At 35.7% G+C, this 15496-nt stretch overlaps 1 protein-coding gene across 1 annotated transcript; it reads right to left on the reverse strand.

The window, feature by feature from the left end:
- Window positions 1-3402: 3402 nt before the first annotated feature.
- LOC146163426 (caspase-6-like) lies at window positions 3403-7356 on the reverse strand. The gene is made up of 7 exons (XM_083380488.1): window positions 7305-7356; window positions 6716-6831; window positions 6305-6493; window positions 5357-5552; window positions 4698-4778; window positions 4255-4378; window positions 3403-4043 (listed from the first exon to the last, which is right to left on the reverse strand). The coding sequence occupies exons 1-7, from the start codon at window positions 7354-7356 to the stop codon at window positions 4034-4036; spliced, it is 768 nt and encodes a 255-aa protein (XP_083236614.1). The 3' UTR covers window positions 3403-4033.
- Between the last annotated feature and the right edge of the window lie 8140 nt (window positions 7357-15496).

The raw sequence follows: 15496 nt of genomic DNA on the forward strand, positions 1-15496 counted from the left end.
TTTACCGCGTTTATAGCCGGGGCTTAAATTGTTCGAGGAAAATGCCGAATATTGTGGCTTGCGAAAGTAAAGAAACAAACTGTAGAATTTTTTTTCTCGTTCAGTTATTCGACGATAGGTTTGGCATAGACTTTTAAGCACATAACAATTATAATTTTTATTGGCAAATTGAAATAAGTTCGTTTTCTCTAAGTTTATTACGTATCTTAAGCGTCGCAAATTTTCAATTTTGCCTGAGAAATGTAAGAATCGTTTTAAAGCAGTTTTGCTCCACACACTTACCGTTATCCTTTCCGGCATCAATGTACCTAATATGAACATTTCAGGCCCCGCTTATAACGGCTTGTTCCCGGCATATGCAGCCCTTTACGACCGATCTTGTCGACGGCGCCAGAACAGAAATCGTGTCCGAAAATTCATGATACGTCGCAATATGCAAACCTCAGTTGATTTTTACGTTCGTCGCGCGAGTTTTTGTCCGTTTTTCTTTGCGCTTTCCGATAATTTTACGCCCTCACGTTTTTACCGTAAAAACGAACTTGCGTCTTCAATTGCCCGCCTTCGGTCCGTGTTTGTTTGAACTGTGTTTGCCGTTTCGCTATTTATTTGTTCGTTTCAAGTTTCTGTCTAATGATCGGCATGAATTGCGCGCGCGTTGTTTCTTCTGTTTTTACTGCGAGAATGCAATTGCTTCAAAGTGACAGCAGCTGGCGACATTTTGTATCTAAACTTCTTTCGCCACTTCAGGACAAATGTCTAATTTACCACGGCAAAGGACTGTTTTAGCCCTAAGATTTAGGGCAAACCATTTGCGAAATACGCATCCACTATGCGCTACATCTTAAAATTAAGTTAATCGCTACTTAAGTGCAAAATATGGATTGATATTGTAAGATATTGCTGAGCTCTTATAGAGGATAACTTTATATTGTGGACGTCTTAACGGAAGGTTTATCAATTCAAACGTAAACATTCTACATGTTCATTGTACGTAAACATTCTACGTGTTCATTGTCATCAATGAAGTACTGATGTACTGATAATAATAAATATTTCCACCGGTGGTTTATCTTCTGTTAAACGTGAAAAACGTGATTTTTTTACTGAATCTGTCGTGTCGTGAATCTCATGCAGCCATTTAGTTCTGACGTCACGGTGTAATAATTTTTGTTTTTCGTATGACAACCGCGAACCATTCAGAACCGTATAGTGTCTTGCGTACTATTACCCTTCTACGTATAATAGGAACTGGCCCAATTTGCGAGTACACCGCTTCGAAAAAAGAAACTGGTACAACTAGACACAAAATGTCGTCCGTTGCTGTTCATTTTCTCGTCGCATTGATGAGACAACCCGAGCTGTCTGCCTATACAGTTTAAGAACAAAGCCATGCCCAACGCCCGCGTTACTGCTGTTTCGTCTCGTCACCGAAAAGTGTTCTTCGTAAAAGTTTCCCGACTTTGTGGCCTGTTTACTTCATGAACTATACGTCACTTGTGTCGGTTTTTGTCGCGTTTTTGTTCGGTTGTGTTTCCCCGCGTTGTAAATTACCCGCTAACCGTTTCTTGTCACCAAATCACGCATAGGGGTTGTACAATAACGAATGTTCGCAAATCGACTAATTCGCTTTCGAACCTTAACTTTTTTGTGGGAAATGGAAAATTTCACCGACTCTTATCAACGAGGTGTATACGCGAGCGGTTTAATAACAATGATGCAATAAATCCGAACCGCACTGCCGACTGCGTGGCGCATTTTTGTCGATATGTTATGTGACAATACTTCAACACAAATCACAGTATAATTCCTCGATTCCAATGATTACTTGATACTATAGTAATAGTCGTGCCTGTTGTGCGATAACCGACCGCTTGACATACCTATATACAGTATATTATTTACCTTTTTCTCATTCGTCAATCTTCGTACGCCACTTACCCAACGTAGTACCCCCATCACGTCTAAGCAAATTTAAAAATCGTCTTTAAACTGCCTGCAACTCACCAGGCCAATTTGCAACCACTTGTGTGAATTTGGAAACTCCTTCAAGTGAAAACCTTAAATAATCCTGCCCCTTCCAAAACCATAGATGTAATTTTAGGTGTTTTCAAGCACTTGGTCGGTATCAGAAGTTTTTTATATATATATATATCAGTTTTGTAATTATGGACACGGACAAACTTGTAAATGTCGTTTGCTTATTAACTTATCTGTAAAGAGCCGTATCAATTCAATATACCTTTAACAGCAGCAAAAAGATTGATCCACTTTAAAAGATCCGCCGTTTTAAGTTTATAATCTATTTTGCTTTTCCACGTTTTGCCATCAACTCTTCTTTTTAATTGTGAAAATAAATTGAAACCTTATTGTATAACATTTGTCAATGTAATGCAGCAGTGTACAGACCCTCGGGTCACATGTGGCCAGTGAACTCATTTTATTGAGCTTAGTTTTCATGGTCTAGTGCAGCGTGGTCCAACTGCAGGCCCACGGGCCAAAGTTGGACCGCGAGTTCAGCTTTTTTGACCCGCGAACTGATAGCCAGCTTTGGTTCAATCTGGCAATATCACTTCGATTTTTGTTTTTTTAATTTTTTGATGTTGAAATTATTTCATAACTACCGTAACTGAACAAAGGTATAACATTCCATAAAGTGAGTACATATACCATAGACTATGTATAATTTGCCAGCAATAAGTCTAAGAATCGCAATTTAAAAACATTGGACCGCAAGATAAAAAAAAACCTTGTTTTTGGCCCGCGATGAAAAAAAGTTGGACCACCCTGGCTTTGTGATGAAATCGGGAAGTTATATTTTATGGACTGCGTTTAAATCGTCCAAGCACACATTGCTGCATTTGTTTTCTTTCGTTTTCGCTGCTGTGAGTGCCTGTCATACTTCATTTTCTGCCAACTTTACTTCGTGTAAAGGCGAAATTTCCATCGTGTTTAGCATTTAAGGCACATTTTCACCTTTTGGTCTCCACAGCCAAGCGTTGTGTGCATTTGTTTTGCAAGATTATGTAGTTTTGCGTTTATACCATAGAATGCTGGATTTTAATCAACCAAATGGACGTATGATCGTAACGGACTTCAGCAGTACCGAAATTCGAATAACCATAACGTCGGAACAAAGCACAGTTTGGAATAAGACCAAAATACGACCAATTGCTTATAGTCCAGATACATTCTAAATCGGAATAAGACCTAAACCCGTCTGAATAAAACCACCCAAAATAAGAGTTATACAACCCTTTGTGGCCAAAATAAAACAACTTCTAAAACTTCTAAGCGGTCACCGAACCTAAGAAACCTGAAATTGACTATTAAAATACATTTAGTCGTGTTTTTGGTTTCTTTTATAGAATATTTTTTGCACAAACCAAACATCCAAAATTGGTAATAAGCCTTTTGTTTATTGGAAAATGTTACAGTATTGTTTGAATTATTTTTGCTTTGATAAACATCAAAAACATACGTTAATTACGAAAAAAATCACGTGAGTATGAGAAACTTTTTCAACCTTAAACGGCCATATCATTTGAACTCATTATAGTAGTTTGAAGGTTTAAACTTTGTATAAATTTTTAGGTTAAACGCCGTGCTTGTAAGTCTATTTTAGTTGTATTTTTTCGGAATATAGGCTACGGGAATCACAAATTAACACATGATTAGTATACACTGAAAACAAAATATTAATCACACTATTGGCGCTGCAAACTAACTCGTTGTGAAAAAAACTATTTACTATGAAAATGTCAAAGAAAAGCCCCCCAAAAATACCAACCGTGAGAAGTGTTAACACTTTATTTGAAGAACACCATATATAAGAACCTTTGGGTCATGCAAAATTATGTGTAGAATGTTATGCAAAAGATAAATACATAGTAGGCTAACATTTATAATGATGACAGCATAAATCGTATAGAAGGTTAAACAATGCGTGTCTGTTAATAAAATGACACAATTAAAATTGAAATATACATATTTCTCCCTTGATGTCAAATCTTTGATGTCTATCACCCTCTGATCCTTACAGCATGCTACAGCAAAATATTCAATGTTATTAAATCGAATTTTACAGTTATTTACTGTCAATAAACTAGTGAAGGTTCAATTAAAAAGCTATAAACTGCGATCATTAGAAGACAGGGATCGATCTTAACTTAACACACCCAACAAAAACACATTAACAACAATTACCCGGCCGAACGTTTTTATAGCCTAATTATATGTTTTAAAATTTACACTTACAATTTTTTTCTCAGCATTGAGACAAAACATGGCATTTGCTTTTTTAATTCATCTTTGCACCCTTTTTGTGCAACTCCATCTGACACATCAGTCAGCAACTCTACGAAATGCCTTGTCCTATCACCTGTTAATTGATATATGTATTCATAAAGATCTGACAAACCGAGATGACAGACTGATTAAATGTCGTGCGGAGTACCGGGTGATATCGGGGATTTTACTAAAAACCAAGTTTAAAAAAATACAAATGAATATTTAACCTGTATATATATATATTTCTTCAAACTATATATTTGGTCAATAAAACGAGGCAACTTATCACAAAGCGATTTCACTACGTTTCGCTTTTGAGTCTCAAAAAGACGGGCCACTTGGAAATGAAAGGGCAGAAAACTTAATACAATTTGAAAATTAATACCCTAAAACCATCACCGATAAGTTACCATCAAAGTGGTCTTGAAATACTTTCAGTAATTCTTGTATGTACCAGGAGCCTTCAGTCGTGTTTCGGTAAGATACGTAACCTGCAAACATATGGCCAATTAAAACAATTTCGCCAAAAAATCTTCTTGGGTTTGCAAGGGCCATCATTTGGAACTGAATGCGCTGTACGAAAAGGGAGTAATATGAAGTAAACGTAACAGCAGATTGCAATCCAAAATTAATTGTTTAGGGAGGGGGGCACTTGTTGGTCTCGAGCGAACTTGTACGCATATTGCAGCTATAGAGCCAGTCTAATGAGAAGCACGAACGAATTTGCGTTTATTTGGTCCAAATCGACAACGTTGACACATAAACGAAATTTGCGTATTATTTTAAATAACAGCGTGCTGTACACTTTAGTTTAACGAAATTGCACTTTATCGAGTTCATGAGTTCACACGGCGTAACATGCGCAATACGCATGGCGTCTTTCGGATAAATATATTTTCCTGAATCGTATAAAGTTGGCGAGAAACGCGAATTTTTGTATTTATATAGTAAAAGTTGTAAAAAATATGTAGATTGGGAGCCCGATGCCATCCCTTGGATCCGCCCCTGGTCAATACAACAAGGAAGTTTACCATTATGCCCTAATGCTGAGCATACATTTTATAGTTACCTTCTGTGGTAGCAAAGCACAAAATGAAGTCCGCTCCACCAGGTGAACCGAATGACACCCCGTCAGACTCCTGAACTAATGTAGACTTGGATGGGGGTTCACTTAAAGTTTTTCCTGATGTTCCAGCATCAGATTTAGTAATGCTGTCACCAGATGGGTGGATGATATGTTCTTGCAGTTGCACACCTCTGCAAGCCTACCACAATATTTAATGGATTGCATACGTTAGGCCAGTGGTTGTCAAACTTTTTAGCATGCGGCACACAAAAATTTTGTTTAAGTATTTCGCGGCACACTTTTAACAGAACAAAAAATAAAGTAACTTTACAACCGCCCTTAACGCACGACAAACTATATGTAAATGTCTCAATATTATTAATTTGTAATGGATAGTGCGTATATATAAGTCTTAAATGCTTGCGCGAATGCCTATTGATAATACAAATAGGCCTCGGATCGTTTTTGCGTGTTAAATTACGTATAAAGAGGCTTAAAGTGTTGGCGCAAAGCGCGAAAAAAAAACGTTTGGGTAATCTAGCTCAGTGTTTGTTAACCTTTTTCAGTCAAGGCACGCGTGGCGAGCGAAGCGAGAGCGATTTTTTTGTGTATACCGGCATTCCTTAAAATTTCAAGTTTTTATTACATTGCCGATAATAAAAATATGTTAAAAATATATGTCCAATATTTTTGAATACGTTTTCCGTTTTTCCGTGACGCACTTGGCGGCCTTCCACGGCGCAATGGTAAAGAAGTGCTGATCTAGGTGCCAACACGGCATCATAACGTAAATAAACCGGACGTAGAATGATGGTTAACTTATTTTCCGAAATTACAAAAAGTTTCGCGGCACACAGTTTGGACATCACTGGATTAGCCACTACCTTGATATTCAACAGATAATTTCTAACGTTTAACAATAGATCTGGAAACGCTAAACTATGCATGTACCTGAAAAATAAAAATTTTTGGCTTTTCTGACAAACTTTCACAGGACTTGGGACGAAATAGTTTGATAATTTCCTTGACATCAACCGCGCCGTCTTTCATATATACATCCTTGTCTGACCCGTGTGATAAAAACACGCCGATAAAACAGTCATAGTTGGCGAAGTCCTTTTGGGAAATATCATAAATTTTCTGCAAATTAATATCAGAAAGAAAATATTGTTTAACAAACGAGATAAATAATAAGTTATTCATAACGATAGCAGAGACCGAGAATTCTTTATGTGGAAGCAATAGCATTTCTAAAGATATCTTTTTACCGGTCGAACAGTGCAGAAATGTGCAAGAGAAAACAATTTATAAACAAAATGAGTAGGTTGACCCGCCCATGCACTGTGTGCTACAGGAGTTTACCGTGGTAAATTCTCCGACCGATAGATTGTCATGGACTTCAACATCGTACGATTGTTGCTTAAAACACTGTTCTAGGCCGTCTCTATCTTTATTCGTTCCTTCTCTTGGTTGGAGATCTGCAAGTCATTTAAGGCAAATACAAATTCGTTTTTAAGTCATTTTTTTGAGCAATTGACTTTGGTTGAAATGAAATGTTTTCATCAAGCATTTTTTTAACTAAATTCGGTTATTTATTTTATATTTGCACGTAAAAAAGTGTTCTTTCTAAAAGTTGCGTTCTGTTATTTTTAGTTAAGTTTAATGCTAAATGGGATGAGTTTACCAATTTCAATAGTTTAACATCTAATTTTGTATGACAAGTACTCGACATGGAATTGACTTGGTATGTATTCAAAAAGACTTGACTTGGACTTAAGATATTTTTTTAAACGACTTGACTGGGACTTAAATATTTTTGAAATGACTTGTTAACAGCACTGGCAAACTAGGAAGTGTGTTGGACAAGACCTTCTCAAGTAATTAGATAAATCCCTTGAGGTTCAAATGATTTCCAGCAAATACTAAGACAATTCAAGTTAGATTAAGTCACCAGAATCAACAATAAAGCGTGTGTGTTTGTACACATCGTGTGGTTTATCCATGTTAGAACTTTTAACTAAGTTGCTTGTTTGTATTTACGTTTTGCACCACGTTCAAATATTTCGTTGTTAAAAATACACACTCTTCCAGGGCTTTTTTCACATTTTGGGTAATAATTATCCATTTGAAATAACCCTAAATGATGCTTTGAGTAGCAATTGTAACAAACCTAAACAATTCAACATACTCTCGTCATTATAAAAAACATGTGAAAAATACCACGTATATAGTAAAAAACAAAATAGGTTTTAACTGACCGCGGACCCCTAAAATTTTTTTGACGTCGCGTCGAACACGATAGGCAAAACTTTTCAAAAAATTACGTCATAAATTGACGTCTCAATACAAATGAACTTCATAAAACTGCTGATTTTGGTCTAAAAAGTGTGAAAGTGAAATGGAGTCTAAATACAGTCAGTGCAAAACCGTTTTGTTTTTAATTAAACTGCTTTTTTTAATAAAAATGATTACTTTTTAAATTTACACTAATATTCCAATTAGGCCTTCATGGACCCCCTAAAACTAATGTACCGCCCCCAAGGACCCCAGCTTAAGAACCCCTGGTTTAAATGGTGTGAAAAAAAAGTTTTTTTCACATTTTTGCGCGCTGGCAACCGTATGTGTTCTTTCTTCTTTGTCACCGATAGAACCTCCGGTTCCCCACCGAGGGTTCACGGCCCCATGAAAAAAGGCTTCGGCAATAAGATTTGTTTCAACTCGTATCATAATAAAATTTGAGCTTTCCATTTCTTTCAAATGAGTTTAGAGATGTAATTACAGAGTTCTTTAATATGAGTAGGTAAACCTTTGATTTACACTTCACTTACATGTAATTTATTTACAGTCGATTTAGTTTAAATTAGTTTATTTTCTCATACTAATGTGAACGAAAAAGATTACTTTGCCAAAATTGGTACTTTTAGCATATGGTGCCTATCCTATTGAATCACGTAGCCAACTTGACTGTAAGGTAGTTTCGAAAAACGTATATACAAATTAAACTGTTTGTATTTATATAAAAACGCCGTTGGACAAATTAACATTTTAGGTAAAAAACAAATCAGATTAAAACTAGAAGTTAATCAATTCACAAATTAGATTAGAATTCAAATAGGTGCAGAATTTTTTTGTTTAAAAAAAAAATCAAATTTCGTAAAACATAATTTTATTTTTCAAACCAATATAACAAACAATTGGACAGTAAGATTTACAGCAAAAATCACACAACATAACAGTAATTAGAGATTTTTTCTTATATTGCCAAAAAGCTGCAAAAAATCTTGTTTCAGTGTTGTAATTAAGTACGATTTTGTTTTGTGATTACTAAATCATTTTATCATCCTCATGGTATAAAAAATGATGGCTTTTGCCATTATAGTCAAATTTATGTAATTACATTTTATTGTTGAAACTGTGAAATGTTAGTCTAGATTTTATTGGATAATTAAACTGTGTCTTGCCGTATTTCGTGTTTGTTTATTCCGAAATAAAATTAGATCAAAAAGAACTGGTTATACTGCGAAATCTAAATGATCTAAATACATATTAAAAAGTTTTCAAAATTGCATAGAACATCCCATGGCCAGTGAGACGTTTTTTTGTATTTGTTTGGCATACTGGCTTCTTGCGTTTTAAAGTAGAATACACCGCTATGGCGTAAACTGTTTGGCTGCTATCAATATAACATCCGATGGCCAGGGAGACGGTTTTGCACATTTTCGAGTGCATATTTTTGCGCACATTGTGCAAAGAACGTTCGCATCCCCGTCTACATTCGGTATATTTAAACTGAGTTTACAGCAAATCGTAAATGTATTCCTGTCTATCCTGCCATAGCTAAAAGTACGAAACTTGCTTAACGTAAATTGAATCATCATACAGGCAAGTTAGGTCTGACAAATATGGAGTTTGTCTTCCACAGAACGCAGTTCCTCATTTCATTCTCTGCAGGAGGGAAAAAATATCCGGCGTCGAGAGAGGAGAGAATATATTCGTCAAGCGAATATCGGTTTACTCTTTGTCACAGTAAAGTTCCTGTTCGGTTGTGCTTGACTGCTACACAACGTTCTTTTGTAAGCATAGCGTTCTCTAAATACCGCCTTGCTGATTGAAGGTAACACATAAACTTCACCCTATTCAACCATAGCGTCAACCAAACAGGTCGGGCTGCGTTTGACTACCGCACAGTCCCCCAGGGTTAATCTTAAATTTCAATTTGGGGCAAACATGTTCGTCATGACAATCACCGGGGTTTCTCTTTGTCATTCGAAAGTTCGCGCTACACAACAATCTTACCGCATCCATCAGCAGGCGAACTCGTTGGCTTGTTTCAAAGTTGAATGAGGAACTGAAATTATCTGATATAGTGGCTTTGTAATTCTCGCGATTTATACCGTCTTTACAATATGATTATTCTACCGCACGTAACACAACGGTAACTTAAACTCCTAATAGCAAAAAATACAATAAAGATTTTGTGCGATTACCCTAATTTTTAAGTCAACGCTCCCCATAACTTGATAATGCCAGTAGCCCAGGGTCCACATGGTGATCAAGTGAGACCCTAATGATCAGGGGTGGCTCGGGGGAGTGGGAGCACATGGTCTTACAATCTGTATTTTTCACCCATTTTAACTACTTAAATGCAATATTCATGGCCCCTCCTAAACAAAAATCGCAGATCTGCGCATGTTGATGACTGTAATATTCTTGTCGTTTGCTGTTTGTTGGTGCATACTTTCTAAACAGGCTACCACCGTGTTTTTCATTTGAGCGTATAGTTCATTTTTATGCTGGCGGGGGAGGGTAATAAATGTCACATTGTGGGCTATACCATTGTGGTTCATAGTACAACATTTATTTAATAATATACTTAACCTAACTTTCCACATACCACCTATTCATAATAACATCAGCGTTTTACAAAAAAAAATATTAACCTTTTTTTTCCCATTTTACTGTCAAAAAAATGCCAAAATTTAAAAGCACACTGGTACCCATCACACAAGTTTTCCGAAACGTCGTTTTACCTTCTTTTTTGGCATTATTTATAGATTGAACTGCAACAGTTGGAAATGAACTGAGCATGTAGTTGTTTGACTGCCACTGGCGACTACTAGGTTTGATAGGCTGTCCCGCAGGCTGCAATACCGGAGACCAGCGCTTTAAGCTAGTTCACTGTTAATTTTCTCGCGTGCTGGAATGCTGTTTAATTAGCGAAAAACTCATGGAAAACAAAAAAGTTGGATTGATACAAGCAAACGGAAAACCAGGCGACAGTGAAAGGTGTACGTTTGGTGCGAAACAAGTTAAAGCTAAAGCGAAACAGACTATTTAGATTTAGCTTGAGCATTAGTAAGTGACAGAAATATTTATAGCGAAAAGTACCTATACTAGAGTAGGCTACATGGACTTCAGTTAGATCAATTTATAGTGACATTTTTGTTTGAGTTTAATACATTATAAAATTTTGGACTGTTTCTATGGACTATTCCGACAACTTATTCTTAAACGTGATTCTATTACTTTTAAAGATCAGCGCTGGAAGGCAGTCTTGGGACAAAGTTGGAAAAGTCGAAAAATTCTGTGTTTCAGTCGAGGTAAAAAGCCGTTAAAAAGTAATTTATGCAATGTTTTTTTTTTTAAATTAATTAAATATTATCGACTTCCAAATTTTATGTGCACTACCATTTTATTTTATCCAGAATTGTTTTAAACCGAAAGTTATATGTTTACACGTTAATCTTTTTTTTCAAAGATCTTTTTTAATACACAGTTATTTTTAAGAAATTTATTTTTAACTGTTATTTTTAACAAATTTGTTAGTGTATTTCAACTTAATTTTTACCTGAGCCTACTTTTTCGTTTACTAAATGGCACTGTTTTTATTTTACTTCAGGGCAAATCATCGCACTTGCGCTAAGCTAATGTTATGCTATACACTTTCTAACAAACTGCATAAACCTAGTATTTGTTGCAAATGGTAAACTTCAGATAAATTGGTAGCTGAACATTTGCGTAACCACATCTAATCTGACGCTTCAATGGTCTAACTAAATATTATTATTTTTATGTGTTTTTAAACTTCAAAGTTGTTTGCATTGCGTAGGTGGTCAGAGGAGGCAAGGCATGACATGACGTCATCGTAAGCGGGGGAATCGCGTTAAAGCTCACGTGAACACGAACCTGCAAGGAAACTGAGATAGGTGGGCTATATGTTTTGTTTGGACCAACTTATGCAACCATTGGGATTTTAGGTTGACTCCACAGACATCGTCATAGACTGGAAAATTAATAAACGGTTGTATCGAGCGAAATATTTCTGCGATTTCCGTTTTAAATTAGTATCGAAACCTGGCGATGACTTGACTGATTTAACCTTGCAATCGCCGTATAATTGGTTGTTGCGATTTGCACATCGTAAACCGCCAAACGTAAACATCACAAATTTGTTTCGTAAAAAAACGAGGTAAAAATTAACAAAATGTAAGAGAGTAAATTTTTGCTACAACGCTACACTGTTTATTTTTATCTGACAATATGTTTTAAAAAGCTTTTGAAACTTAAATTTTCTTAGCGCCTCCACTACCTTCAATCTCAGTGAATTGCTGTTCACAATGATTGATTTTACGGGTCATTTATAAGCAAAAAACTAATACGATTAAAATGTTATCTTAATACTTATAATGTTGGCGGTTTTGCAATATTTTATTAACAAAAAAAAAATATTACTTTTTTTCAATTTGCATTATTTTTCTGTTTCCAGATGTTGTTTTAAACGCGTCATTTCCACATCCAATGAAACAGACGTCTTGGATTTGTCACCGAAAATATCCAAGTGACGTAAAAATTTATACTTTTGGCTCTAGCGGGCGTCAACTTCGATTGTAGGATTTTCGACGAACATTTTCAATATTTAAATATCAAATATTTAAATAACTAAGATTTTGTTGGATACCAACCTGTAGGAATCGAAGTATGACTGCACTTTCAGCGGCACGCGACTTATTTTCTACGCTAACGCAAAAAACGCTGTGTTTTTCACTTATTGCATATTCGATAGGTCGCGCATCAGCAGATGGGCAATTATTTCAAACGTTTAAGAGATGACTTGTTAGATACGCTGCGGTTTCCATCTTCGGAACTTCGTTCGTATGGCAGATTGCATATAGGCTGAAAGGCGGCGGACTTGCGGTATGGCGGTTTCCTAGCCTAAGCTATATTTCCTAACTGTAGGGAAACCGTAATAAATGTAACGGACGTCTTATGCGATAAAATTTCCCCATTTGATTTGTTACTGGCGAGCGGCAAACGTAACGGTCTTCAAAAGGCAATTTTTCACAATTTTCTGCATCATTTTGCAGTTAGGTTTAAAAGCACACAGAAATAATTGATTTACCTGATTGCATTCCCTTGAATATATCTTGTATATACTTGTATATATCCTACAATCGAAGTTGATCATAGTTTGAAGCATATGTAGGTTGCTTATAAATTTGGAATCTCTTCTCGTTGTTAAAATTGCCTAAACTAACTTTATTAGGCAGAACTCCGCTACAGTCAAATTTATTTTTGAAATAACTGGACCAGTAATAAAACTTATATCTCTTTAATTTCTAATTAGTTATCCTGATAAAAATACCATACTACTATCCACTTCTATATTTTGCAATAATCTAGCATTAGAAAGTTACGGTACATATTGTATTGAATATGATATCATTGCGCTGCCATAGCATGAATTAGGTGTAGGCTATCTGGTTTACTGTACAGACCGAACTGTTCTCTAGCGCTTTTTCGCCTTTGCGTTTAAAATGACAAAATTGCGCCTGAATTAAGCAATTAGGCATCATCCGATTTGAGAAAAGGAACTCGTTTAGAAAAGAGAAGTAAAATCAGTTAGAAAAGGAAAGTAAAAGTCGAGTGACGTCCACCAGAAGAAAAAAGACAATGAAGAAAAATAAAAGAACAAAGAAGAATGGAGTTCAAGATACAAAAGTGAAGAATCAACATAGAAGAAAGCAAGATTTCCAAGTGCATGGGGTGAGTTCGGATATCCATTTTAAGCTCTACCCGACTATGTATGACATAACTATTGTTTTACAGAACTGCTACCGGATCAATGTCGCCTAAAGCAATCACAAATAACAACGAAGCATCGGGTAAAAACTCGCTTTAAATATTTAGTTATGATGTGACACTCCAACAGTATTGTGACTGGCCACAAATACAACACAAAATTATACCCATCCAGTTTAGGTTTTCATTTTCCAATAATTTTATACTTCGTATTACAATAACCTTTATGAAAGTGAGAAACGCATATAATTTTAGAGGGTTTCAAATCTAGTTTTGGTTATACTTTTATACTTCATATTACCATTTAACAACTTAATGAAAGTGAAAGACGCATCCAATTTTAAGGATTTTCAAGGATTTATTCATTCCATTTGTATTTACTATGGTATTTGTGTTTCAAGACAAAGTTCTTCATCGCCACACGAACGTCGAACGTAGTCTACAAGAAGGCATGGAACAACAGATCTTTAAGGAACAATGCAAGGTGATTATAATTTTTAAGATATCTGTATAATAATATTTGCCAGGTAAGTTCTGCTATGGTCTGTGTGAGATGTTATATGCACCAAGTCGTAAGTTTAAAGCAGGTCTAGTAGGACAGTCAGCAGTCGCAGTCTAACCTTTTTCCTTTGTTGCAGGTGATCAATCATATATTTTTCATACAGGTTTAATTTAGCCTTTCTTACAGGAAAATAGGCACTGTGTACAATAAACACCGCTGTTGGTGTATTTACTTACTGGTTTGTTAATAATAGGGAACCGAAATGACGAAGAGCAAATGAAGAGGTAATTTGCGTTCAAAAAGTCAAATGATACAAAAAATAAAAGTTGTTTTCGATTTCAGAAACCAGGATTCCATCCGAATAGCATTGCTTCAAAATGACGCACAAGTTGGATAACGACGTCGTAACGTTAAATTAAAATAAACAAATCCAAATGAGTGTCTGTGTTGTCTGATCTTCTGCGTGTTCAAGTTTGTGTTATCTGACAAGTTATGCAAAAAAGCAATGTGATGTGCATTTTAACAGTCTTAAATACCACTAGACAACATCATTGCTTTTCCAGACTCACTACCTTTAACAATAGCAATTGTTATAGGCTTTAGTAAGGCACCTTAAAACTGTTTTGCTGGAAACAAATTTCCAGCGATTCAAAGAACTTTGTATGGTCTTGTTTGGCAATATAAAATCCGATCCGAAAAAAGGCTGTTAACGCATTTAAAGTTACAGGTAAGTCCTGTTTCTGTATAACTAGAAATGCACATAATGAAAGGGAAATTTTTTTCTACGGATGCAAATTGTATTTTGATGTAACCAAATTACCAGTAGCACAGAACAATGTAGGCCAAAGTATTTCACGTCCCTGAATACTAATGTGAAAACTGAATAAAATGATCTTGTTTAATGGACTGGTGATTTTTAGTTTATTCAATAAACTATCTCTTTTGCCTGAAGTTTGCAAACAAGCAAAATGATGAATGTCTTATTAATGCACGAACGCACGTTAATCACAGAAGCACGCGTAATGTTATGTACCTCTTGCAAATTTGACAGAGGTGGAAATGTCTGTTCATGAACTCGAGGCTAAACGTTCGCCGGGAAATCCCAAACTGCAATACGTACGGTTTACATCTCATCAAACTGTACCACAATATAATAAACGTTGTTGTAATCAAATGTTTATACATAAAGTGCAAAACGGTGTCATACACCCTGTCATTACCCTGAAGAAGATTATTCGTATAGGTTGCCGAAACGTTTGTTTAGAATTACAAAATTGCCAGAGGAGCTGTTTTGGACTGTTAAAAGGCACACAATTGTATAAAACAAATGTTTGTTTTAATGTCGAAATCTTTCCAATTCCACGACGATTCGTTTGGCCAATGGTTGAAGAATATTTTCGAAATGAACCCATTGATATCGAAGTGGCACAGGATGCCGTTAAAAGGTTGCGCAATTTTGTTTTTTTATTTTACTTTTGTCGCGTCGTAATAAAAATTTTTCTTGTCGTGGTGTGCGATACAAAAATATTGGTTACCCGTTTAGTGTCAATGTACAGTACCGG

The sequence above is a fragment of the Ascidiella aspersa genome, chromosome 2 (genome assembly GCF_963924565.1).
Source record: "Ascidiella aspersa chromosome 2, kaAscAspe10.2, whole genome shotgun sequence".
Classification (NCBI taxonomy): domain Eukaryota; kingdom Metazoa; phylum Chordata; class Ascidiacea; order Phlebobranchia; family Ascidiidae; genus Ascidiella; species Ascidiella aspersa.

Excerpts from the sequence above, each read along its gene's own strand:
- LOC146163426 (XM_083380488.1), bottom strand. The coding sequence starts at position 7,356 with ATGGATAAACCACACGATGTGTACAAACACACACGCTTTATTGTTGAT. Across the intron at positions 6,832-7,304 it reads ACGCTTTATTGTTGATTCTG|ATCTCCAACCAAGAGAAGGA; the intron begins GTGACTTAATCT and ends AATGACTTGCAG. Across the intron at positions 4,779-5,356 it reads GTGCTTTGCTACCACAGAAG|GTTACGTATCTTACCGAAAC; the intron begins GTAACTATAAAA and ends ATATGTTTGCAG.